Source organism: Eubalaena glacialis, chromosome 9 (assembly GCF_028564815.1).
Source record: "Eubalaena glacialis isolate mEubGla1 chromosome 9, mEubGla1.1.hap2.+ XY, whole genome shotgun sequence".
NCBI classification, from domain to species: Eukaryota; Metazoa; Chordata; class Mammalia; order Artiodactyla; family Balaenidae; genus Eubalaena; species Eubalaena glacialis.
The window spans coordinates 2,982,612-3,008,098 of NC_083724.1; the positions used below are offsets into that span (position 1 = coordinate 2,982,612).

Here is a 25,487-nt window from a genome sequence, read left to right on the forward strand (position 1 = left end):
CATGCATGGCATCCCCGGGCCCCTCGGGGAGCCGTTATGTAACAGGAGCAGGGCTGGTGGGGAGGGGTCCAGACCCTCCGAGCGCGGGCGAGGGGGGCCCCTCAGCTCCTAGCCTACCGCGCCTGAAGCCCTTGTTTGCACGGCAAGTCTCTCCCGCTGGCCGGTGGCTGTTTTTGGACCCCAGGGAGGGATGGATCCCGCGTGAGCCGGGCCTGGCCTGCAGCCAGCGGTGTCTGGGAGCCTTAATGAAAACCAAGTGTGCAGCCGGCTCAGCACCTGTCTTCAGCCTGCAGGCAGGAGCCGGGGCACAGACTGGCCAATGGGACGCCGAGGGGCCTCTGTGCCTGCAGGAGGCTGGGGGGTGCAGATGGAGGCCTGCGGGGGAGGGGCGGCAGCCGGCTGGAGCGGTGGCAGGCTGGATCTCAAGGGCTCCGGCTCCAGGAGCCGGTGTGCTGCTGCCTCGTCTGGGGCAGAGAGAGGGCAGGGACATTCTTGGGGTGTGAGGGTGTCGTTGGCGTAACTCCTGAAAATTTGCAGGTGCTTGAGCTGTGAGGAAACGAGGGTTTGAAGGAGGAGAGAAGGGGGCAGATGTGGAGTTGGTTTCAGGGCTGGCAGGCGTGGGGGAGGGGGGACTTTCATGCCTTCTTTCCCTGGAATTAGTCCCTGAGTTTGCTCTGGGGTCTGGGGGCTAGTCGGCCACCTGGCTGTGTTGCTTTGGGTGAGTTGGCTCCCCTCTCTGGTTCCAGGCTCTAGGGGGATGGGCTTGATGGCTTCGGAAACTCCTCCAACCCTCTGGCAAGTGACACTCAGGACCTGAGACAAACCCTGGACAGAGGCCACTATAGGCCCCGCTCCTCCCTCTCAGAGACAGATAGGGGAGGCTGAGGGCCCAGGAGGCTGCAGGCTCCCCTTGATTTGACCCCTGGCAGGGAGGTCCAGGAGTGTTTTGGGCTGAGGGTGCTGACTTCTTGGGAGACAGCCCCGTGGTCCTCGGCCACCCTCACTCCAACACTCCAGAGGCACAAGCTGTGTGTCTTCTCTTGGGAAGGAGGCGGCACAGATGCCTGGGCTCTGCCCAGCGTCTGGTCCCTCAGGGCAGGGGGAAGCTGTGTCCAGGGAGGGAGAGGGCCTGGCAGAGTCTGTGGCATCCATGGACCCCCTCCAGCAGCTCCATGTAGCCGATGGGAAGGATCATTCTCCCATGTGGCCAGCAAGTGCCGAACAGATAAAAATCCCAAGGTGCTCTTGCTTGGGTCGGGTCTACCGGCCAAGGTAATGGATCGATCCTCAGCTCCTTCATCCAATGGATGCAGCCTGGGCCTATAGGTGTCCCTGGGTTTCTCTCCAGGCATTCTCCAGGCAGCTCAGTTATTCAGAGGCAAAGCGTGGCCCATGTCCCCAGATGCCCTCAGATCAGGTGGTGCAGGCTTAGCACGCACACCACCACCTAGTGTCTCAAGCCCGTGCAGGCATCTCTAATCATTCCTCGAGCCCTGCCAACAGGGCCACCAGACCGCCACTAGCAACCAATCCCAGATAACCTCAGGCCTCAGCACTGCGTGGGCTCCGGGAGCTTTTCCCCAAAGCGGACTCCAGCCAGCTGGAAGAGGAGCTGGACCTGGCCTGGCAGTGACTGTGCCCTTGCTTCCTAGGATGGATGGCAGATGGCAGCCTTCACGCTGGGCCTGGTCCCTGCTGGCTCTGGCACTTGTGGCTGGGGGTGCGTCGTCCACAGGGGCCATGGTGAGTGGGGAGCACGATCCTTCGCCCAGGTGGGCTGACGCTGAGGGCTGGGTGGCAGATGTGGGGCAGGGGTCCGGGGGTCCTGGAGTGCCTTCCCAGATCCCCTCCCACTCCCAGGAACGTGCCTTACAAGCCAGTCAGACCAGCCCCTGAGTGCGGGGCTCCGGCCACTCCAGAGTCCTTGCCGATTCGGCAGGACAGGGGCTGAGCGCTCACCTTCTGAGAGAAGCCCCGGAGTGTGGCGTGTAGACGGGCGGGTTTGGGTCCTGCAGAACCCAGGCCGGGCCCCAGGCTGCTCGGGGGAAAGAAAGGATGGTTAGGTTCAGCCTCAGGATCCCACCAAGCTCCCAGGATGTTCCAGATCCCCAGATCGGGCAGGACCTGAGGCCCACAGCTCCCTGGGAGGTCCCCCGAGACCGCCCTGGAGACCTGAGCCCAGGCTTCGAGCAACCCACCCAGGGGGCTATGTCCTCCTGTCCAGGGCACGGGGACGGCAGGCCCGTCCGGCCAGGTGCTCCAGCCTCCTTCTAACTGTCGTGGGGCCTCTCACCCAGGACAACAGCCCAACATCCAACAGCCTGGAGGCGGGCACCGATGCCACCGCCTACTGGTGGGGAGAGTGGACCAAGTGGACGGCGTGTTCCCGCAGCTGCGGGGCTGGGGTGACGTCCCAGGAGCGGCACTGCCTGCAACAGAGGTGCGGGGCTTGAGCACGTGGCCCTGAGGGGCTGGCGTGAAAGTGGGGCCACCTGCACGGGAAAGGGAGGCCTGGGAGGTGGGCAGAGGCTTAGAGGTGGGGGTGGGGGGTCTCGGGCTGGGAGGGGTCTTCAGTTTGAGGCTGCACAGGCCAGGTGAGCAAGTCAGTCTTTTCATTGGCCTCCGTTGGGGACGTGGCTTCTGTTGGGTCCCAGGCAACAGTGTCCTGGGGTTCATCCTGCTCCATTTCTAGGGCTCTTTCAATGAGGGGTCAGGCCCACCCTGGGTTTCTCTTCTGAAGACCTGAGTTGAATAAACATGGGGAAAGCATAAGGTGCAGTGGTTACTGTTGGCCAGACCTGGGTTCAAATCTTGCCTCGGCCACTTCCTAGCTGTGTGACCTTGGGCAAGTCACTTAACCTCTCTGAGCATCAGTTTCCTCATCTGTGGAGTGGAGATTATGCTCGAGCCCACCTGACATTTCTGAGAATACAAGAGACAGTGTGTGTGTATGCACTGCAGCACAGGGCCCATACGTGGTAAATGTTGTTATTTTATTACTAACTCTGTGTCCTAAGACCCTCTGCTGTGTGCTGGGGATAGAGAGGTGAATTGGATCTCACCCCTCCCCCTAAGAAGGGGCTAAGAAACTCCCTCAAACTACCTGCATACCTGTGACATGAGAGGGCTCTGGCGAAGCAGCGGGGCTTGAGTGGGGAGGGAGGAGGCCTCGGTCAGAGGAGGCAGAGCAGGCTCGGGGGCAGGACGGTGGAGGAGCAGCCCAGACGCCGCCCAGGAGCAGAAGAAGGGTCAGGGCTGCAGCCCATGTCCTCCCGCCAGGAGGACGTCTGTCATGGGCGCTGGGAACCGGACCTGCACGGGCACGTCCAAGAGGTACCAGCTCTGCAGAGTGCAGGTGAGGCTCCGCCTGCCGGGACCCCCCTCCCCCCTCCCCCTTCTCTGGCAGGTCTCAGGGCAGCTTCCTGGTGGCCCCGGGCCCTCTGGACACTCTGTCCTGGGCCTGGGTGGTGAGGGCCCCCGGGCTCAGAAGCCCCCTTCCTGCATCAAATCAAATCTGTGGTGCCCACCGCGGGCTGTGGGCACCTGAGGGGAAAAGGACCCGCTTCTGCTGGTGGAGCTCCAACACGACCTCAAGGTTTGGGGTCTACGGGCGCACGCGGCCCCTGCGCTCAGCGTGAACCCTGCTCCCGGGTCTCCCCGGGGGACTGAAGTCACCGGCTGCCACCCCTGTGCGCCTGCCTCTGCTCTCTGTGCCCTCAGCACCCAAACCTTCTCTGTCAGTCGCGTGCTGCACCGAGGTGGCTGGGTCTGGGCAGGAGGTGCCGACTCTGGCTCAGCCTCCGGTCACCTCTCGATGGGGCCAAAGCCAGTCTGAACCGGACCCCCGGGACGGGGGGCGGGGCAGAGAGATGATGCTGTGCGTCCCCTTGTCCCTGCATCCACGTGTCTGTGTGTCTGTGTGGGCACGTGTGGGGAGTTAGGGGCTGGAGGGAGGCGAGCGGCCATGGCCTCTGTGCTGGCCTCACCGGTCAGCTGCCCTCCTGAAGTGAGCTCAGGAGGGAGCCCTGGCCCAGTTCGGCTTCTGGCCGCGGCGTGAGCAGCTGGGCCCCGCACAGGCCCCTCCCTTCTGCCCCATGGGCTCCTCTTCTGCGAAGTCAAGCCCATGCAGTCAATGCCCGTGTCCCAGGCACTGTGGCTACGGCTGTGGACACGCAGATGGGCCCCTGCCCGAGGATGCGGGGCGAGTGGGGACCCCGCGCGAGCACAGCCGAGGCCGGTGTCCCTGCTGCTCCGTGTGCAGCCGGGGAGAAGGCCAGGGTGGTGGGGCTGAAAGGATCCAGCCCAGAGCACGGGGAGGGCCAGCACACGTGGGTGCTGGAGGCCTGGTCCTCCCTCCCTCCGTCCAGAGAGCCCGAGAGACTGAGAGCGAGGAGGAGAGCCACTTCCTGCTCCGCCTGGACAAAAATGCTTTTGTCGGGCTGAGTCCCTCCCAGAGCCTCCCGCCCTGTCTTCCCGCTTCCCAGGAGTGTCCGCCGGACGGGAGGAGCTTCCGCGAGGAGCAGTGCATCTCCTTCAACTCCCGTGTGTACAACGGGCGGACGCACCAGTGGAAGCCGCTCTATCCCGGTACTGTGGCCCTGGGCCACCCAGCAGGGAATTCTCTGGCAGGATCTATACCTGACGGCCACCACCTGGGGACTGTGGGAGGGAAAGTCCTCGTCCAGTGGGTAGGCAGGTGGGGAAACAGGCCCAGAGGGAGGGGTCTTGTCGAAGGTCATAAGTAGTTCAGGCGGCAGTGTAAATGACTTGGCCTCTCCCGCTCACCGGGTAAGTGCAGTGTCCCCAGGACCGGCAGCCCAGGGCCATCAAGTCAGCTCAGACCTCCTGCAGAGGGGACACTGCCCTGCACTCACAGGGCGGCAGAGGCTGGCCTTCCAGAGCCTGGGCTGGGCCAGATCACCTGCATCTTGGTCCGTTTCTGCCACTGAGACCCCGGGCAAGTTCTTTCCATTCTCCAGGCCTCCGTTTCCCCATCTGTGCCTTGAAAGAAGTGCTGTCTCAGTGGGGGGGAGGGGAAGTCCCTGACTCTGGCCCCCCCAGCCGCCCTGAGACCCTGTCTCCCCCATCAGATGACTACGTGCACATCTCCAGCAAGCCATGCGACCTGCACTGCACCACCGTGGACGGCCAGCGGCAGCTCATGGTCCCCGCCCGCGACGGCACGTCCTGCAAGCTTGCCGACCTGCGAGGGGTCTGCGTGTCTGGAAAATGTGAGGTTGTTCAACATTGTAGCAGAAGTACCACCGGTCTCCTTGCGCCGGCCGCCCGCCTGTCCGCCCAGGCAGTGGCGGCCCCGGGGCCCGGGCCTCAGCGCCCTCCCAGCAGCCTCTCCACCTCCCTTCCTGCAGCCCATCGGCTGTGACGGCGTGCTCTTCTCCACCCACACGCTGGACAAGTGTGGCGTCTGCCAGGGGGACGGAAGCAGCTGCACCCACGTGACAGGCAACTACCGCAAGGGGAACGCCCACCTGGGTAAGAGCCCCTGCTGCTCTGGGTCCAGGGCCCGCGGGATCCTGCCGCCGGCTGCTAAGTGACTGTGCAGGGTCCTTCCCGTCCTGGGCCCCGCAATCCTCCACCGAGGCCCAGCAGGGCTGGCCAGTGGCTCTGTGAGGCCCCCATGGGCTCTAGGAAGAGGAGCAGCTCTGGGGTGAGCAGCTGCTGGATACCAGGTGTCGCAGTGCTCACGGGGCTTGGGGACCCCATTTGACCTAAGCGCAGCCTTCAGGGAGATGTTAATACCAGTCTTAAAAGGGGGAAACTGAGGCACGCGTTCCGTCCTCACCGCTGATATGAGATTGAGGTCTGGGCACACAGATTCTGGGGCCTAAGCTCTCAAACCCAAGTTTCAAGGGCTGAAGGGGTGCCCAGGCTCCCGCCAGCTCCGGGCCGACCGCAGCACAGAGCCAGCCCCTTTCTTCCCCAGGCAGCGGCTTGTCAGTTTTCACGGCTGTGCCCATTTGGCTTCATGTTTGCATGCAGCTCTGGTCCAGCCCTCCTGGGGGTTGGGGGAGGGGCGGGCCGGGGGTCTGTGCATGTGATAGGACTTTGCACTTTTGGAAGGATGTTGCTTATAATACTCAGTCTTGAACTGAATACATTCCTGGGTCTCAGTTAATGCTTGTGGGATTAAACTGGGTTATCACAGCCTCCAGACTGGGAAAGGTAGGGCAGCTTGAAACCCATTTAACAGATGGGGAAACTGAGGCCCAGGGCGGGACTTGCCGGCTCGAGGTCCCCCAGTGAGGCCAGGCGCGTCTGGACTAGAGCCAACCCCTTGAGAGCCCCCAGGGACCTGGCCGTCGGGACCCCCACGTGTCCTGGAGGTGGAGGGGACGGACAATTTCGGAGTTAGCGTTAGGGCTTGGACGAGGGACCCAGGGATGGACATGCCGACTGAGGAGGGGCAGGGTAAGGAAAGGAGGGGTGTCTTTAGCGGAAGCCCAGCCGGACAGGGGTCTGAATAAGGCATGGCGAGCACAGTGGGCAGAGGCCGCTTTCTTCAGAGGCCTCGCTATGGGAGGGGCACGGTCAAAGACATCGCGCCTTTCCTCCCTTCCTTTCACAAACCTGCTTTTGGGACCTTCCGCCAGATCCTGGGGCATGGAGCTGGCAGTGGCAGGGTTCAGAGGGTGCGTCTCTCTCTGAGCGCCTCCTGGGTGCTAGGCGCTGCAGAATGGTTCATGCCCGCATGGAGCTCTCAGCTTGGGGGCCCGGGGCTGACCCTTAACCAAGCCCACCTATAACTCTGCCAAGTGCTTTCTGTGCACGGAGCCAAGTGTACAGCTCTCGCTGCCAGCTCTCGACTCCGGGCAGAGACTACCACTGTTGTCATTTTACAGATGTGGAAATAGAGAGGTTAAGAAACTAGGTTAAAGTCACATAGCCAGAAGAGGCAGAGGTGGGTGTGAACCCAGACAACCTGCTCCCGGGTCTGTGGTCCTAAGCACTGACCCACATGCTCCCCTGGTAGATGTGTGCGTGGTAGCTATGGTGAAGAATCTCGGAGCTTGTTGCTAATTTAAAAATTAACACATATAAACCTTCATTTAAGTAAATGATATTTAAGCAAAGTCATCATTTCCTAATCGTTTTGTCTCTATAACGATTGTGTCTGTCAGCTGGAAATACTAGGGCAGCAGGTAAATGACTGTGTCCCTTTTCCTGACTCTGCGCCCAGCGACACGAGCTGGCAGCTTGAAATCGGCCACAGTGGGTGGAAGCGCTTGTACTCCGGAAATCGGCCGATACTGCAGGTCACAGCTGCTCCTGCCCTCCTGCCAAGAGAGCCAGTGGTTAAGCATTTAGGGGCACCCCGCTGGCCGGAAGGACCAGCTCAGGGTCTTCAGGGGGCCGTAAAGGGGGGCGGCCGGCAGGAGCGGCTCAGCCGGCAGGCGGGCCCACGTGCCCCTCGAGTGACTTGAGCATCGGCCCCAGCAAACCTGATTTGAGAACCCCCTTGCCATCTTCTCCCGGAAGGCTTTTCATTCTGAGGGCTTTAAAAAAATCTCGCCTCCTTCTCCCACAAACCCTCTACCACCTGCTGGCAGCACGGTCCCTTCGTCAGACCTCCACCCCCCAAGACCCTTGGTCCCTTTGTTGGGGGCTCTGTGAGGGTCTCCGTGGCTGCCGCCCCACCTGACTGGGGCCTTCGATGACAGGCCCTGAGCCGGGGCCTCGTACTTTCTCATTTACACCTTTGAATGTAGCAAGCCTTTAAAATCAACGTGATGGTATGACAACGTGGGTTTCTAAAATAGCACCAGTGACGACGCCCTCAGGGCCAGGCTCTGTGCTACCCAGAATCTCCTCCGTCATCTGGAGTGGGGGCCGTCATCCCTGTACAGGCGAGAAAACTGAGGCCCAAGTGCTCCAGCAGCCTGCTCAGGGTCACCTTGGTGATAGTGGCAGAGCAGGACCCAAGTATGTTGACTCCAGCAGACGTACGGTCCCCATGGCCTGTGGTGTGCCTCGGGAGGAACAGGACAGGTACCAGGGATCGTCACCCACAGCCTTGGTAGGAAAGTGTCTCGGAACCGGGTAATGCTGGGGCCGTGCCGGAGCGGCGGGTCAGCTCTCCCGTGGCAGGGCGTGTTCCGGCAGCTCTTGGACTTGCCTCTTGGGCCCCAGGTGCACAGCTCTGGAAGGGGGAAGGGGCTGCCCTTAGACACTGCCCCTCACACACCAGGAGTGCAGGAGGGTGGTGACTGCCATCCAGAGTCGCCTTTCCAATCGAGAGGCGGTGGCCACAGCCGACCTGCTGCTCACCGTCGTTCCGTCTCCCCCAGGTTACTCTCTGGTGACCCACATCCCGGCCGGCGCCCGAGACATCCAGATTGTAGAGCGGAAGAAGTCTGCGGACGTCCTAGGTGTGTATGTGGGGCCTGGGTGGCTTCACAGGGGCTTATGGCTTTGCATGGGGTGAAATGTGTGGGTTATGTGTGGACAGGGGACACTTGACCTTGGGTCCCTTCTTGCAGGAGAGGGATGGCCCCAGAAGCCAGAGCTTGACCTGGGTGCATGTGTGTAGCATGTGGCGGGGGGGGTCGTAGGGAAGCTGACCTCACCCCCACGTGTGCAGAGGTCTTGCACTCAGAGTTGCTTAATAATGGCGGGGGTCATGACTCAGGTAGTGAGTTCCCTGTCCCTGGAGGGCCAGGCACAGGCAAAAGCTGGAGGTGCTGGCGGCGGCCTCTCTGCTCCCCCCGCTGCCCCCCCAGGTCCGAGGAGTGAGACTCTGGGGCTGAGAAGGTTGAGGCAGAGCGAGAAGGAGTAGGTGGCCAGTCTGAGGCCAAGGGTGACGAGAAGCAGGGGTGGGGTTCAAACTCCCATCTGGGGCCCTCGAGTTGATGTTTTGGCCACTGGGCTGTCTCTGGTGGGAAGCTGGATTCAGTAGGGGTCCTTGACTTGAGGATTCTGGCGTCATTTGCATGGTGGCTGAGGCGGTGAGGCCCCATGTTGGTGACAATTTCTGGAAGGGCTCCCTGTGTAGTGGGAAGTTGGCGGGGCAATGCACCTTGTCTGCACCCCGGAGGGAGCCCCTTCTGGCCGAGGAGGGTAGGTACTGACATCTGTGAGCCGATCTGCACAGGGCAGGTGGGGGACCCGGGCAGGGCTCACCTCCCTCCCTCTCAGGGCAGCTTCTCGGGGGCCAGGGCTGGTGGGGCGCGACCACCCTTCTAAGGGGACGCTGGGGTGGACGGTGCGTCTTCGCTAAAGGTCCTCAAGGTTGAACCCAGCACGGGCTCTCAGCCCTTCAGGCCCCGGGGCCCCAGTGCCTGGGGCCCTGAGCGCCAGCCCCCAGCCGGCGGGTCTGCACGCTCCAGGCCCCAGCCCCTGAGGCCCGAGCACGGGGGCCAGGCCTCTGCCAGGCCGGTTGCTCTGTGGCCCGCTGGGAGGGTGGTGAGGCCAGGAAACACCGTGTTCCCAGAGCTGGCTGCAAAGCCATCGTTCTTGAAACAGACGCGTGGAAATACCAAGGGCGGCCTCCGAGCACTGGGAAAGCCGCAGGAAGGAAGGTCATTACTGTCAGGAAACAGGTTTTGGATGCGGGCCGGGGATTTAACCCTGTGCACAAACCCAGCCCCTACGTGTCCCCCTCGCCCAGCTCCGGCTCTTATCCCCTTTATTTTTCGACGTTGCCACACGGAGGGTGTTTTTCTAGCAGACGCGTCCTGCTTGCTGCATTTGCCTGATAATAAATTAACCGCCCGTCTCCTCTGCTCGGAGTTGCATCAGGAGCTTTGGAAGCTGAACTCTTCCCCACCTTCGGGCCAGTTCCTGGAACGGGCTCTAAAGAAACCCTCTGGAAGACACACTGTCCCCGAGGTGGAGCCCCGCCCCCCGGCCCCGGGGCCCCCAGGGAGGGCCAGCCGCCCCGGCTCTGGACAGATGTCCCCGCCCATTGCGGGGGGCTGCATGTGCGTTCCCGCTGTCTGGGCGTCATCGCGCTCCAGTTCTGGGAGTGGATGTCCCTCTGAACCCCTTGGTTCCAAGTGTCCACCGGCACCCTGCCTCAGAGAGAGGCTGACTGGGAGCCACACCGGGGAGAATGGGCCGATCCGGCAAGTGGTCAGCCGGGTCCCCCGGTCTGGGCGGCGGAATGTCACGCTCCCAGCGAGAGCACGGAACTGGTCAGCTTGGGGTGGTCAGGTAGGGCCTGCTGGGGCCGCTGGGACAGGGCTGCAGTGTCACTCAGCGTGGGCCCTGGCGGGGCACTGCGGTCCCCTCCCCATGTCGGGGGAGGGGAGGCTGGGGGTGCCAACTCACCCCGGCTCACATGGGGAAGTCTGCAGCAGAGCCAGGCAGGGTGGCCCGGCCCCAACCTGGCGGACACCTGCTGTCCAGCGTGTGTCTCGACCTGGCCGCTTGGTCCCTACGTTCTTCATCACCTCTCAGCCCCAGCCCCTTCGGAGGCGGCCGGAACGGCAGGACCACGTGGGCCCTGGGCCAGCCATCTTCAGTCGTCCAGACAAGCCCTTGTTTATTTTAGGCTGATAGGAAGGACGACCCACGTCTCCCTGGCCAGGGCCACATGCCGTGCGCAGAGCGTCCCACTCCCACGACGTGGAGTCTCCTGTCTTTGGGTGTTTGGGGAGGGTCACGGGGATCCACAGGCCGGCCAGAGGCCCCGAGCGCGAGGTCCTGCCCCTCCCTGCCCCTCCATCTCCATCTCCGGCCGCTCCGGCTCAGGTGACCAGGCAGCTGTGCCCTTTCAGCTCTTGCAGATGAAGCCGGCTACTACTTCTTCAATGGCAACTTCAAGGTGGACAGCCCCAAGAACTTCAACATCGCCGGCACCGTGGTCAAGTACCGGCGGCCCATGGACGTGTACGAGACGGGAATCGAGTACATCGTGGCGCAGGGGCCCACCAACCAGGGCCTGAACGTCATGGTGCGTGGGCCGCGGCTCCGGGGCTTCCCCAGAAGCCGGCAGCAGGCGGGGGCCTCCGGGCCAGCGACTCCGCGCAGCTCGGGGTGGGCCTCATTCCTTCAGTCCCTCGTTCACTCACTGAGTCACTCCCTCATCCCAGCCCTCACTCAGATTTTCATTCCTTCACTAGTCTCCCATTTACTCATTAATTCATTTACTTGTTCACTTGCTCACCCAAGCACCTGCTCGCTCACCCTCTCACTTGTGTGAACCTCCCCTCCCTCTCCTCCCTCCCCTCCCTCCTCTCTCCCCTCCCTCCCTCCCTCCCTCCCTCCCTCCCTCCCTCCTTCCTTCCTTCCTTCCTTCCTTCCTTCCTTCCCTCTGTTAGCACCCCTGGAGGATGTGCACAGCAGGAGGTTCTGTGCAGGGCATCAGGAACTGTGTGGGGAGATGAGGACAGAAGGCTGGATGGGGTACAGGGATGCAGGACCCACTCCACACTCCACAGTTGGGGGTTCAAGCTACCCATGGAGTTCCCTACCCTCAGCCCCATGACACTGTGGCATTCCTGCCAGGTCCTCGATGCTGAGGGACCATGGCAGTGCTTGTCATGGCCGTCCCCCTGATGCTGCACCCAGGATGCTCATGGCTTCTGGGGGGGAGTGCATGGGGCATGAGTAGAGTTTGGCTTGTTATGGCCAGCTTGCCGGGACTTTTCCCGTGGCTACTGTCTAGAAATGAATGGCATTGCCGCTTGGTGCCCCAGATCTGAAAATGCAGAGGAATTATCACTGAAGTCAGGTGATGTCAAGAGGCTCTCGGAGGCCTGCCGGCTTTCATGGAGGCTGAGGGATACGGTGGGGACAGAGCCCACCCACCTGACCAATGCCAGAGGCTGGCCCATGGCAGGTGGCAAAGACGTTCTATCTCTCACCCGGTTGTTTCGTGCCCCTCCCAGGGTGGGCGCCCCGTAGTATGCATTAACAGGTGATCCAGAGACCTTCACATGTTATGTCTCCTCCATTGATCCAACCACGCATGTCTTCTCCAGACCTCCTCATCCCCGATCTTGAAGTCTTTTCCATCCAGGCTCCTGACCAACCGGCCAAGCCAAGTGCACTGCCCACGAGTCGGTATTTATTCTTACTTAGGGCCACTCTGCCTTCCAAACAAATTGGGTGACCACCTTACATGTACTGCCTGAAGCTCTCTGGGAGGATTTTCCTTCACAGCAACTTTTCAGGGCTACCCTGAATCAGATCCCATTTTCAGCTCGCACCCCCAGACCAAGCTGACCCAGCTCAGCGTCAAGTTTTGCCATTTTGCTCCTCTCCGTCTTCATCCTAAGGGTACTCGGTGCAGCCGTAGCTAAGAGAGGGATGCTGGCACAAGAGTCTTGGATGCTGGGAGATTGGGTCACCTGCTGATGAGCTTTCTGTCCCTCTAGCCCTGGATTGCTGCTGGGCCCTCCTGACCCCATAACTTAATGGAGTTGAGAGGCCTCATGTTATAATGTTCGGCTCTGGCTGTGTGGGTCACTTGATGTCCTGTGGTCAAAGGGTCATCTCTAGTAGGGCCTGATAGCACACCAGGAGCTTTTTTCAAATAACGTCTATTTATTTTAGGTGATATGGCCTTCCTCTAGAATACTAGGGGTCTACGTTATCATTTTCTTAGCAAAGTTTGCCAGAAACTCCACAGTCCATCTTTCCCCACCACAGACACCTTTATTACTGCAGGGACTGCTGGGTATTACAGCCCAGGTGGTGGGCTGCTTGCACCACAGCCTGGACCTCCTGCAGAGCCCTTTCTCCTCAGGACCCCACTCAAGGCAAATCCAGTATATGGATTGGACCAATATTCCCTGATGTGGAATATGTTGTGTCCAAAATTCTTCACGACTGGGGGTATGAGATATGATAAGTTTCCCTTTATTTTCAAGGAGATGTCTTGTCCTGCCCTAGACTACTGGACCCTGAGATTTTCACTGATATGGGGCCAGTCTTCACAGGGGTTAATCTCCGATCCTCTGGAATACGTATGTTTTACCAAGGCCTCCAGCGCCCCTTCCTGCTCATCAGGTCTGATAAACATGATGTCGTCAACGTAGAGGACCAACGTCATGTTCTGTGGGATGGTCCAGACCCGTTTGTACTGTGTTATGACGGGAAGCGGGAGAGTCACCATAGCCCTGGGTCAGAACTGTAAATGTGTGAAACAGAGCTGCTTCTGCTTCTCCTTCCTGATGGGGGTAGAAAAGAATTTGCCAGATGGATGGCCACATATGGTCAACTTGAGGGCATGTTAATCTGCTCTAGAAAAGATGCCACATCAGTCCCAAAGCTGCAACTGGGGCTACTGCTAGGCTGAGCTTGCAGGAATTCACTGCCACCCTCCTGGATCTGTCTTGCTTTTGTAGGGGCCAAACTGTGGAATTAAATGGGGGCTATGATGGGATCAGCACCCCTGCATCCTTTAGGTCTTTGAGCGGCACTAATCTCTGTGTTTTCCCCCCAGGATGCAATATGGTTTCTGATTTACTCCCCGCCCAGGTCAAGGAGCCAACAGGAGAGTTTTGCTGACTCCCAGTTATGCGTTTGGGGGCTGGGTGAGCCTTGGATCCAGCGGATAGACTGTCAACCAGACCTGGGCCTTGTTTGGGCCATTACTTGTCATCCACGTGTTCTCACCGTAACGGGGACAGTAATGATGCTTTGGGTCCCTGGTTAGCAGTGACAACTTGAACCCTGGTCCCACAATGTCTACCCGTTTCTCCACTGAGCAGCTCACCAAGTAAACAGCTGTGGGCTCTTTGGCGGAAGAACTGGGGGAGTCATGACCATATCAACTAGTTGGGGATCCTTCTTCCTGGGGATCTGGCTGTTCCATCCTTCAGCAGATTCTGGGTCTAAAAAGTGGTCCAGGAAACTGGGCAGGGACAGTTACTTTTACGTGGCAGCTGCCCTCTGCTTCGTGATCATCCACCCTCGATTTCTTCTGATCATGCAGATTGAGAAGAACCTTTTCTGGGCCCATGCATTCGTCCCCTAGGAGTCCTTTGTTCTATCAGCCGTGTGCAAAGGTGGCTCAAGCTCCCTGGCTACCGTGTCAACCTTATTGCTTGTTACAGTACCTGAGCCCCCTTGTTCTGATTATCATGGACAGTTCAGCTCTGTACTCGCATCTCCTGCCTCCGGCCCTGGCCGATGAGGGCACCCAACACCATCCCTCTAGGTGTCCCGCTGAGTGGTGCTGGTGACTCTTCACCATCACGCTTCCTTTCACTGTGGCGGCCGGAATGTCCTCCAGGTGATCCTGCAGAAAATAGTCACCTGGCGGCTTTTCCAGCCTTTTCCTCCCTCCTCCGTCGTCTGCTGTGGTGGTGCCAGCACGGGTCCTCCCCTTCGTGTCGGCCTCACCTTCTCCGGGGTGCTTGCGAACATGGTCCCTCCTCCATCCTGAGCCAGGGCTCCCATAGGAGAGACTCCCCCCATCCAGGCTCAGCTTCTGCTGTCTGCCGCGGCTGGTTCTGCAGGGTCATTGCCGACGGCCCCTTCTCCCCCGAGCAGCCCCAGGGCTCCCCTGAGTAGGTGAAGAGGGCACTTAACGTGAGCCATCAGCCAGGTGGCCCGGGGAGGACGTGGGCAAGGGCCTCAGGGAGGCAGAGGTCTCCGTACCATCTTCAGGCAAGGGCCAGGTTCTGGCCTTAACAGCGAGGAATGGCCACTTTTTAGGCTCAAAGATTCAGGGGAATCTGAGATTTCAAAATTTTTAAGCAGATTGACTCAGACCCCCACACCCCAAGTCTCCTCCCGGTCGGGCTCTTGGCGAGGTGGAGAAGCCAACACGCCCCGGCTCTCTGACGCTCTTCTACCTTTTCTGGCCCTGCTGGAGGACATGCGAGTCTCTGTGTAACACCTAGGAGGCCCTCTGGCTTGGCCTTAGGTTGGACGTTTGGTGGTGATGTCATCCTAGGCTTTCACTGTCTATCTCCAAAGCGCCACATTCCGTAGACCTTTCTCCTTTCTCAAGGTACACCCCAAGCCCGGCCAACTCCCAACACTTGAGACGTGGCACCCAAAGCGCATTTTCTTCCTCTGATATCTCATTCCAGCCTGCCACCTGGGGGGATCTCAGGGGTCCATGCACCACCAGGGAGGGCTCGCGTCACCCCTGCAGGCGGGGGATCCCGCTCCAAACTCCCATTTGAGAGCTGCTTCCTGGGGCTTCTGACACCAGCTGACTTAGGCGGCGTCCTTGGAAAGACCCACGAGCACTCAACGGGGGGAGCAGGACAGGCAGGGGAAAAAGCTGGGGGGCGATGCAGTCTCGACAGAAGCCTCAGCCCATCCCCCAGTCAGCTCTGATGCTGGGATGGTCCTCAGGGACCTGGGCCCTGGCACTTCTGCTCGGCTGGCAGTGGGGGGGTCTGGGGGGAAGGTGGTGGGGACGGTGCACTCTTATTACTTGGGATTTCTGGCACGTGGTGATAGTAAAATGCAGGTTGGGTTTTAATTGGTTTTCTTACCTTTAAAACATTCTCTGCACCCCGCGCACCCTTCACTCCCTGTGCCTGGGGTGGACGGCCCCCTCCCGGGCCGTGTTCGCCCGTCTTTGGACACGGACTGCCCCGGGGGCCACGCATAGCCTTGGGTGGGCGTGGCAGCGTTCTTCGGTCAAGGGTGAGTCCCTGGGAAGGACTCAGCTGCAGGCCGCAGCAGGAAGCCCTTCTGCAACTCAGGGATGAGAGTCTTCTGTCCTCGAGGGGCCTGTGGGCAGTGGGCCTCAGCAGCCACTGCAGGCTGGTGGGGAAGGGGCTGGGGTGAGGGAGGGCTGGGATCCCACTTCTTCTCCTCCCCCAGGTGTGGAACCAGAACGGCAAAAGCCCCTCCATCACCTTTGAGTACACGCTGCTGCAGCCGCCGCATGCCCACCGCATCCAGCCCATCTACTACAGCTTCTCGGAGCCCGCCTCAGACAGCGCCGAGAGCCAGGAGCTGGACGGGGCGGGGCTGGTGGGCTTCCTTCAGCACAACGGCTCCCTCTACGGCCAGGCCTCCTCGGAGCAGCTGGGCCTGGACAACCGACTGTTCGGCCACCGGGGCCCGGGGATCGAGCTGGGTCTGAGCAAAGGCCAGGAGACCAACGAGGTGTGCGCGCAGGCCAGCGGCAGGGCCTGCGAGGGGCCCCCCAGGGGCAAGGGCTTCCGAGGTAACCAGGAGGAGGGGCGGGGTGGGGCGGGGCTTCCTAGGGAGAGGGGCCTCGGGTGAAGGGTCTTCAGAACCCGGCACCTGCAGAAGAGGGTGACAGAGGTGCCGGTTCCGTGCAGGCTGACGGGGCAGGCCCAGGGCCGGCCCTTAGCAGACATCCTCTGCACATACCTTCTTCCAGGTGGGTATGGTTATCCCCATTTGACAGGTGGGGAGACTGAGGCTTAGAGAGAGAGGTCTTGCCCACGTCACACAGTCCACCACGGAGGAGCTGGGGGCAAATCCAGGATGGTCTGACCCCATAGCCCGTGCTCTCGCTCATTCCGTGGAGACAGACAGACAGACAGACAGCATAGCGTGTGAGGTGTGACCAGAGCTCTGGAAGGGAATGACGGGCAGCTGAGGGGCACAGGGAGGACCTCGAGTTCTTGGAGAGGGTGACCCCTGACCTGAGGGCTCCAGAGCAAGTAAGGGTTAGCCAGAGGAGGGCATAGGACAGGGGCGGGGGTGAGGGGACCAGCAAGGGCCAGCCTGGCGGGACAGGCTCCAGGGGAAGCCGCAGGAGGCGCAGCTGAAGGCGCAGGGGTGGGTCACAGTCTCTGACCGCATGCTGGCAGTTTGGCTGTGCTCCTGAGGGCCGTGGAGTGACTCGTCGGGGCTGGGCTGGACCATCAGCCCTGCTGAGGGGTGGAGGGTAGAGCAGACTTGAGAAGAATCCCCTCACTGACTTGGGGGGCAAGTTTCCAAGACCCTCAGAGTCTTCAAGAAGGAAACACTTTAGAGGCGGTATTCGTTCCCTGGGGCTGCTGCAGCAAACTACCACCAACTGGGCGGCTTAAAACCTCAGAAATGTATTCTCTCCCAGTTCTGGAGGCCAGAAGTCTATGGAATAAAATCAAGGTGTCAGCAGGGCTGTGCTCCCTCTGGAGGCTCCAGGGGAGGGTCCTTCCTGCCGCTTCCAGCTCCTGGTGGCTCAGGCATCCCTTGACTTGTGGCCGCATCGCTGCAGACTCTGCTCTGTCTTCACACGGCTTCTCCTCTGTGTCCGTGTGTCTCTGCGTGTTCTCTTCTTAAAAGGACAGCAGGCGTTGCAGTTAGGGTCTGTGACGATCTCATCTGGAGATCTGTATGTCTGTGAAGGTCTTATTTCCACATAAGCTCACATTCTGAGGTTTGGGGCAGATGTGAATTTTGGGGAAACCCTATTCAACCCACGGCAGAGGTCAAGCAGGTTCCCCAACAAGAGGTTGTCCAGGCCGGCTTGCGAGCCTCTGCTGGATGACCTGTGTCCGCTTATCGGGCGGAAACCTGCCTCCGGATGCTTCCCGGTTCAGGTCTTTGCTGCAGCCCCCCTGCTCCGCCCCTGCCCAGGGCAGCCCTTGCCCCCCCATGAGGGGGCACCGGAGGTTGAGCCACCCATCTCCCCCATAGACGGCAACGCCACCGGGATGGCTCTCGCGGGAGACCAGGATGAACAAGAGGCCGACGCCCGTTTTACCTCCCAGGAGCTCCTCTCAGCCAACGCCATCTCCGACCAGCTCCTGGACACAGGCTCCGACTCCAAGGAGCTCCCCCTCAATGAGACCAGCAACAGCATCTTTGCACAGGGCGCCCCGAGGGGCTCCCCGGCCGACAGCCTCTACGTCGACTACGAGGAGAACGAGGGAGCCGGTGCTTACCTGCTCAACGGGTCCTACCTGGAGCTGAGCAGCGACAGAGTGGCCAACACCTCCTCCGAGGCCCCATTCCCCAACGCCAGTGCCAGCCTCCCTGCCTTGGCTGGGAACAGGACGCAGAAGGCCAGGTAGGAGGCGACTCCCCAGCCCTCTCTGGGGGCTGCCGGGTGAGGGCCGGGATGGAGGTAGGTGGGAGAGAGCCACCCCTGCCCAGGGACCCCCCCCGCCTCACCCCGCGGATCTGAGCAGGGGGTCAGAGGCCTGGGTTTTAGCATCTTTCCCACAAGTTAGGTCCACGGGCTAAAGCTGGTGCTGAGTGCCCACGTGTGATGGGATTCCGGGAACTGGGGGGCGGAGGGGGAGGAGGCGAACAGTTCTGAGCGCTTGGGGCTAAGTGTTCCGTGCGCACAGAGACGTGTTCTCATCACAACCAGCCTTAGCTTTAGGGAGGGGTATTGGGCTCAGAGAGGTAGGTAAGCGACATCCTTAGGGCTCAGAGACTGGAAGCGACATCCTTAGGGTCTCGGTCTGGACGGTCATTGCACACATGGTCGTTGCGCATAAGGTGGGACAGCTCTCGCGGGAGACCATAACGTTCCCCGAATGTGGGGTGGCTCAGGACAACCTTCCCTGCTGGCCAGGGAGGAGACTGGGGGATGGTCCAGTGGGGTCCCCAGCCAGGGACCAGGCCCCGAGTCAGGCACTAAGAACAAGGCCTTCTGCTGTGGGGCTGGAGCTGCCCTGGGACGGGCCGTGGGAGAGAGTCCAGAGCCAAGGACACGCTGGGGAGGCCTGGACAGTCACACTCGGGGACACCTGAGTCGCGGCTGGCCCTGGAGGAGTCTGAGGCCAGGAGCCTCCCTGGGTTGGGGTCAGTTGGGAGCAGGGTGGCTCCCGGCCTCCACTATCCCTACTAGAGGACAATTCCCTGGGCCGATGATGACGCCCCCATCCTCCAGAGGCTAACAGGGCAGCGAGGCCGGTTTAAACGGACTGAGCCAGGCTCAGCACCCCTGGTGGCGAGCGGGGACTGGAGGCAGGAACAAGCCCACTGGGGTCTTTTTTTAAAATTAATTAATTAATTTTTAAATTTTTGGCTGCATTGGGTCTTCGTTTCTGCGCGCGGGCCTTCTCTAGCTGTGGCGAGCGGGGGCTACTCTTCGTTGCAGTGCGCGGGCTTCTCATTGCGGTGGATTCTCTTGTTGCAGAGAACGGGCTCTAGGCGCGCAGGCTTCAGTAGTTGTGGCACGTGGGCTCACTAGTTGTGGCTCGCAGGCTCTAGAGCACAGGCTCAGGAGTTGTGGCGCATGGGCTTAGTTGCTCCGCGGCATGTGGGATCTTTCTGGACCAGGGATCAAACCCGTGTCCCCTGTACTGGCAGGCGGATTCTTAACCACTGTGCCACCAGGGAAGTCCAAGTGCACTGGGTTTTATTTTATCTTGTTTTCTGAGGACCCACCCAAACCCCTTGGCTTTAGACACCAAGCCAGTGGAACCCTAGCCAGGGCTGAGGATGCAGAGGTGGGCGTCCTTTGGAAATTGAGTTTGATGGAAGATTTGGGGTTCACTCTTGAGATGAGGCGAGTGGAGACGCTGCTCTCACCCTTCCCCGGGGACGAGAGCAGGGAAGCTGGGCCTCTGAGCCCACAGGAGGTGTCCCCCTCTTTCTCAAGCTCTTTTCCGAGGCCCCATAAGATACCCAGGGCACATCCGGGGCAATTCTGAGGCTCTGGGTGGAATTCTTTGCAAATGTGGACAGAGTGGGAGGTCTGGAGCCTTCTGTGGCTGCCCTTCTTCCCATAGGGTCCATCTAGGCCATCTGCTTGCCTGACCCGGGTTCAGAATGCAGGGAGTGGGCCTTGGGGGTGTGTGGCATCCAGCGGCTGGAAGGGCGAGACAGGCTCTGAGTCTGAGAGGGGGGCTCAGAATCAGCCGGCACTTGCTTGTGTGATCCGGGGCCAGTTACTCAGGGCTCTTCTCACCCCCAGGGCTGTCCAGAGGATTGAATTCTATCTGGTCCTGAAGCGCTGAAGGCACCCAGTGAGGACCCAGTAAATGGGAAAGATCATTAATACACTGAGCCTCTGGGGTGGGGAAGGGGCCCTTCTGGGACCATGACCCAGTGTGAAGAAGGCCAGCTATCTGATGGTCAGGGTCCCTCTCTGAATGGGTTCATCAGGGTGGCACACAGGCTGCTGTTTAATTTGGCTTAAGGCATGGAAAGTGCCAGTGGGTCCCCATCCCAACTCTGTCCCCTCCCCGCCCCGTCCCCATGGGACCTGGACCCATCGGTGACCCTCTCTGGTCCTCAGTTCCCCGTCCCTGAGCGAGGGGCTTGTCAGACAACGCTTCAGGGCCCGCCGGCTCGGGCACTCAAGGATTCTTAGGCCAGGTCATGGCACAAGCTTTTGGGTCCTTAAGTCACATTTTAAAGAATGTCTCCTGTCCCATCCCAGTTGACTCCCACCCCACCCCTGGGCCCTAAGGGGAATGATTGGGTTTCCAGTGCCATGTGGGATGCAGGAACCAATACAATGATCGCCAGCACTCAGAAAGTCCTGACGTGGTGAGATGGGCGGCTCCCCCACCGGCTGCTTCAAAGGACACCGTGGACCCGGAGACCAAAGATGGTCTTTGGAGATAAAGGGCTGAGGGAGGTGGCAGGGGAAACCGCCAGGCCAAAATAGCCCTGTCGCGGCGAGTTGTCCAAACACAGGAAGTCGCGTCTGCTCAGAGAGGGTGAAATCAAAGGGGCAGCCCAGAAAGGAAAGGTTATTTTCACCTTCTCAGAACAGCCCCGAACAATCAAGGGATGCCCCGACACCAGACGCTGGCGTTGGGAACAAGCGTCTGAGACACAGAGACACAGAGTCCCTCTCTCAGCCTGGATCGGGGGTGGCGGGGGGTGGGGAAGCAAAGCACTTTATGAGCCTTTTATAAACAAGCGTGGTGGTCCTGGGGAAAGGGTCCGGACGCGGGATCTGGAGCATCCCAGGGCTGAGGCGGTCCGAGCCTTTCGGAGGGCACCATCTTCCTTCCAGATGGCGGTGGGTGGAGGGTTGGTGGTTTCAGCGGTTTCCCGGGTGTTTTTCTCCCCAGGGCCCCACTTCCGAGAACAGAGTCTTTTAGGCGTTGCATTGTTGTGCAAATACACGTTTCGAGAGGTGGGAGAGGCGCCTATGCGGTGCTCCGGCGAACAGTGCCATGTGGGCAGCCCCTCCAGAAATACCTTTGGTGCTTAAAACCCGAAGGGTTATTTTGAACCGCTTGCTGTCTCTCCAGAATGAGTCACGCTGCCTGCTGGCCCAGGAGGGTGTAATTAGATAAAGATGGCACAGCTTCTCCATGGGTGGGGTGGCCGGGCAGGGGCTGGATCTTTTCATCCCCTTTTGTTCTTGGGGAGAACTTAAAGCTGTTGAAAGGAGGGTGGGGGACCCAATCAGCATATTTCAGAATCAGGCTCTTCCTCCCCAGGGAGGTTCATGGGTCCCATGTTCTGAGATGCTTGGGTCTTGGGGCGCCCCATCTTAAAGTTCCCGCTCAGTTTTAAGGAGGAGAGAGGGAGGACCTTCCCCTTCCCCCTGTATGGGTGGAAAGGCTGGGGCAGGCTCCTGGTGGTGAAGCCACCAGGTGAGGGGTCCCAGCCGCCCGCCTGTGGCCGGCTGCCCTCGGCTTTCCCCTCCCTCTCCTCACCTCTCTCCCTCCTTCCTGGGTTAATGTAGCCACATCAGTAAATTCATTACTTAAGGTCCATGGGTAGACTATTTCCTGGTTCTCAGAGCATGATGTGTCTTCAGGGCAACATTTATGCAAAAGTAAAATGTTAAGAGCCGTTCTCATCCACTTGTGAAATTCCAGAAGTTGGAAGACAAACAGTAAACTCCCAGTTGAATCCAAACCAATGTCTCTATCACAGAATTGACTGGAAAGCCTTTTAGAATGGATGCCCTGCAACCCTCATCTAAGCCTGACCTCCGGGGTGACAGAAAGCCCCAAGGAAAGGACCTGCGAGTGTGCTCTGTGAAAGGGTCTTAGCTTAGGGTGGTCTTCAGTCAGCCCCTCTGGGCCGGAAGGGAAGTGGAGCTGGGCGGTGGGGTCTCCGGGATGCGCCGTCCCCCGGGCCATGGCACCATGTCCCCTTTGCCGGCTCTGGGGCTGGCAGGGTTCCATGGGCCGCATTCAAACTCAGCCGTCTGCATCTCAGAGCAGATGCCCGGGCTCTGGGAGCTGCCGCCGCCTCCCTCTGCCCCTGCCGAGTCCAAAACGAGCCTGCACGTTGGATACGGAGGTTGGGCCCCAGCACACCGACTGGTTCAAAGAAGCAAACAGTCCTAACAATAGTTGGCTGGGCCGCCTGAGTTCCGGCCAAGAATCCTAGCCCGTCGCTGGCGGGGACCCAGCCCGGCGTTCCCTTGCACAGCAGCCCTTGCAGACCTGGGCAGAGGCGTCTGGAGGGGACGCGGCCACTCCCCCGTCTGCAGCTGAGCTTTTCTATTTTGATCATTGGAGGCCCAATGGCTAGTGTGCCCCATTCAGTCAGAATCCCAGCTGAGGGAGGCCGTGGGAGAGAATTCTGGCACCTTCTCAGCACACCAGGTGCTTCTGCGGTCCCTTCCCGGGGAGAGGGCAGGAGGAATCTGCATGACCCTGCTAGAAGGTGACAGCGAGAAGGCTGTGTGTGTGGAAGGAGCAACTGCGATGTTGGGGAGCCCCAGATTCTTCGCCCCCAGCCCCCGAAGGTGCTCTGACAGCTGCAGGGCAGCGAGCTCAGACAGTCATTGAGATGGAAACTGCCAACGTCCGTTCCATCCTACAATCTGCCGCCCCGTGGGTGCTGCTTCCCTTCTCTCTGTTCTAGACGGTGGGCACTGGGACCCCGACAGGTGGCGATTCTGCCTGGGGCTCAGGACAGGTACACAACCACGCCCCATGGATGAGAACACATCCTCCCATGAAACTCACCCCCTTCTCTGCCTCACCTGCTTTCAGGACCAGGCCCAAGACACGCAAGCAAGGCGTGAGTCCCGCGGACATGTACCGGTGGAAGCTCTCGTCCCACGAGCCCTGCAGCTCCACCTGCACCACAGGTACCCGTGACAGGTGCCGAGGGGCGGCACCCGCTGAGCCCACCTCCACGGTGGGTGCGAGTCCGAGCTTCGGGGCCCATGCACTCGCTTGTAGCCCCAAATTGCCCACACGGAGCTTATCTAGAAGTTTCCTGACCCACGAGGCAGTGTGATGAGATGGGAGTTTGGATGTCCTTGTGCTTATGATGTGCTGGACCACGGTAAGGTCCAGCTGCTTGGGGGTTATGCAGCCCCGCAAAGGCTCCCTCCTCATTCTTCATATCATACCTTGTTAGAACAAACATCCTTTTGGTTAAAAAGTAAGAAATCTCAGGTGGTGAGGATTTTACTTTTGCTTACAGCAAATGTAGGAGGGGGAAATAGACCCACGGGGTCTATGGCAGAGGGAACTGTTCGGATTCTAGGACCTCGTCCAGGGAGGAAGCAGGAGGGGAACGGAGACCCCCGGGGTTGCCTGGACAGATAGACACGTGGGGTTAGTAAGTGTCAAGCTGGGGTTTGAAGCTATGTCTGCTCACATGGCTGGATGCCACCACAGCAAGCTTCTGGCTCACAGCCCAGGGCCTGGGGCTCCATCTCCTGCCAGCTCTGGTCCCCTCCCCTGGGGACTGCTGCAAGGTCAGACGCCAGACCCAGGTCCAGGACATGTGGCAAATGTAGGGAGACCCCGGGTGCCGCCTTATCTATACCTGCGACTTCGTGTTTGGGTTTGGGCAAGACTGGAGTTGCTGCCACTCAAAATGTATGAAGCCCCCGACCCTGCCCTTGCCCTCCCACCCCAGCTGGCCAGAGCTTTGGATGCCCCCTGCACGCTCTGGCCAGCGTGGACGAACTAGCAAGCCGCTGACTGGACCCTGGGCAGCCGGTGGTCTGGGCGTGGGCACACCTCCTGCAGCCCTGGTTGGCATCTCAGCAGAAGGGCCCGAGGGAGGGGCTGGGGAGGTGGCCCTGCAGGGCTCTGAATGCACCACAGGCTCTTCGTCTTGGGCTGGAATCTGGGGCCCCTCCTTTTACATGCCCCTCCTCCCCCAGCAGGGCATGGGACAGGCTGAGTTTGGCCCCCTGATATTCCGGAGGGCGCGAGGTGGGCTTTGTGGGGTATGTGGTGAACGCTTGGGATGCGCTATTTGGTCCACCACACCCCATGCCCTTAGCAAATTGCTTAATCTCTCCACGACTCAACTTTCTACCTGTAAAATGGGATGTCCGCCTTTCCAAACGTGGTTACAGGGCTGGACACGAAACGAGAAATAAGTTGTCACGGCCAAAGCTCAACAAGCGGGCGCCATGACCAGCACTGCTGCTGCTGTATGCCACTGGCTGCGGCCCAGGAGCAGCCAAGCTGCTGGTCCCGGGAGAGAACGGGGTTGAGCGCTGGGATGGGTGTTCAAGGAGCCTGCTTTGAGATCCTGTCCCCCAAGGGCAGGGTCCTGTTCTGAACTGGGAGCCCCGATGTCATCCCTGGGACCCCATGCATGCCGGGACTGTCACAGAACACGTGACCGGGAGCGTCTCCTGTTCCTCCCGGACACATCGCTGCCCGGGGAGGTGACGTCGCTTGAGATCCCTCCAGGACGAAGCAGCCTCTGTGGCGAGGGGCCTGAGCCTGGCCCCGGGTGAAAGATGGTCCCCAGGGAGGTCACAGCACCATTTCTCAATACCCACAGAGTGGCCAGGCAGGGGATGGGCAGACCTGCCCTGGGTGGCCCGAGGTGCAAAGTAGGACGAAAGAAGAAAGGAAGTGAGAAAGACAGATTTGGGCTCTGCTGAAAGGAAGCGCTCTCCTTTAGACGAGCCTGGCCGGGAATGGCACGAGCGGCCCCGACGCGGAGTGAGCTCCCCGTCACCGCAGAGGCACCAAGCTGGGCACAGGTGGCGCTCGGCAGAAGTGGTGGAGTTGGGTCCCTGCTGAACGGGACCCCCGCACGCTCTGTGGCCAGCTCTTCTCAAAATCTCACTGTGCCGGGTGCCGAGGCCGGGCCGGTGTTGGGGGCAGGGGTGGTTTACAAACCTTCCGTGGCCAACGGTGTCTGTGCAAACATCCACAATGTCACTGGCACACAGCAACTCTCTTGTGTCCTTGAACTTCAGCCATAGCAGCAAGCAATCTTTCTTTTCCTTAAAGACGCTCCTGGGAGCAATAGAAATGTAGGTGAATTGGTTTGGACTCTTAGCTTGAGTCTCAAGTGATGATTTCCAGCTGTTCTTGGCACCTCCTGGGCACAGGGCGAGGGGAGTGGAGCGGGCGGGCCCCGAGCTCACCCACCTCAGGCAGAGCGGGCCCACCTAGTTCAGTGTCGGGGTTTTCTGCTCCTTTTATTTAGCGGAAAGGCTCGGTTTGAAAGGGCTCAGTAAGAAGGTTTGAGAAGCACCGCGTTCAAGACTGATGTAGGGAGGTGGGTGTCCAGACGACTGGTGCTCTGACTCCCCTGCATCCCTGGGGGGTTCCCACTGTGGGGACGAGCATCAGGCTGAGGCCCAGAGAGTCCGACAGCACTCACGTCACCCCACCAGCGAGAGACTGGGCTGGGACCAGAATTCCCGTCTCTCTTGATCAGGACCTGCTGTGTTTCCACTCAATGACGAGGAGGGAATGAATAATCAGGCACTTGCTGAGGGTCTG

The 25,487-nt window shown here is 60.2% G+C and overlaps 1 protein-coding gene across 5 annotated transcripts in view; it reads left to right on the forward strand.

Moving 5' to 3' along the window:
- The window catches only part of ADAMTSL2 (ADAMTS like 2), a 34,423-nt gene that overhangs the window by 304 nt on the left and 8,632 nt on the right, over positions 1 to 25,487 (forward strand). The window contains exons 2-12 of one of the 5 annotated variants that reach the window (XM_061199630.1): positions 1,653 to 1,743; positions 2,298 to 2,440; positions 3,280 to 3,355; positions 4,485 to 4,587; positions 5,091 to 5,239; positions 5,370 to 5,493; positions 8,307 to 8,387; positions 10,737 to 10,912; positions 15,754 to 16,102; positions 17,533 to 17,905; positions 22,767 to 22,864. In XM_061199630.1, coding sequence (XP_061055613.1) covers positions 1,654 to 1,743; positions 2,298 to 2,440; positions 3,280 to 3,355; positions 4,485 to 4,587; positions 5,091 to 5,239; positions 5,370 to 5,493; positions 8,307 to 8,387; positions 10,737 to 10,912; positions 15,754 to 16,102; positions 17,533 to 17,905; positions 22,767 to 22,864 — 1,762 coding nt within the window. In that variant the 5' untranslated portion in view covers position 1,653. The remainder of the gene's footprint in view (positions 1 to 1,652; positions 1,744 to 2,297; positions 2,441 to 3,279; positions 3,356 to 4,484; positions 4,588 to 5,090; positions 5,240 to 5,369; positions 5,494 to 8,306; positions 8,388 to 10,736; positions 10,913 to 15,753; positions 16,103 to 17,532; positions 17,906 to 22,766; positions 22,865 to 25,487) is intronic. The other 4 variants (XM_061199636.1, XM_061199631.1, XM_061199635.1 and 1 more) reach the window with 4 other exon arrangements.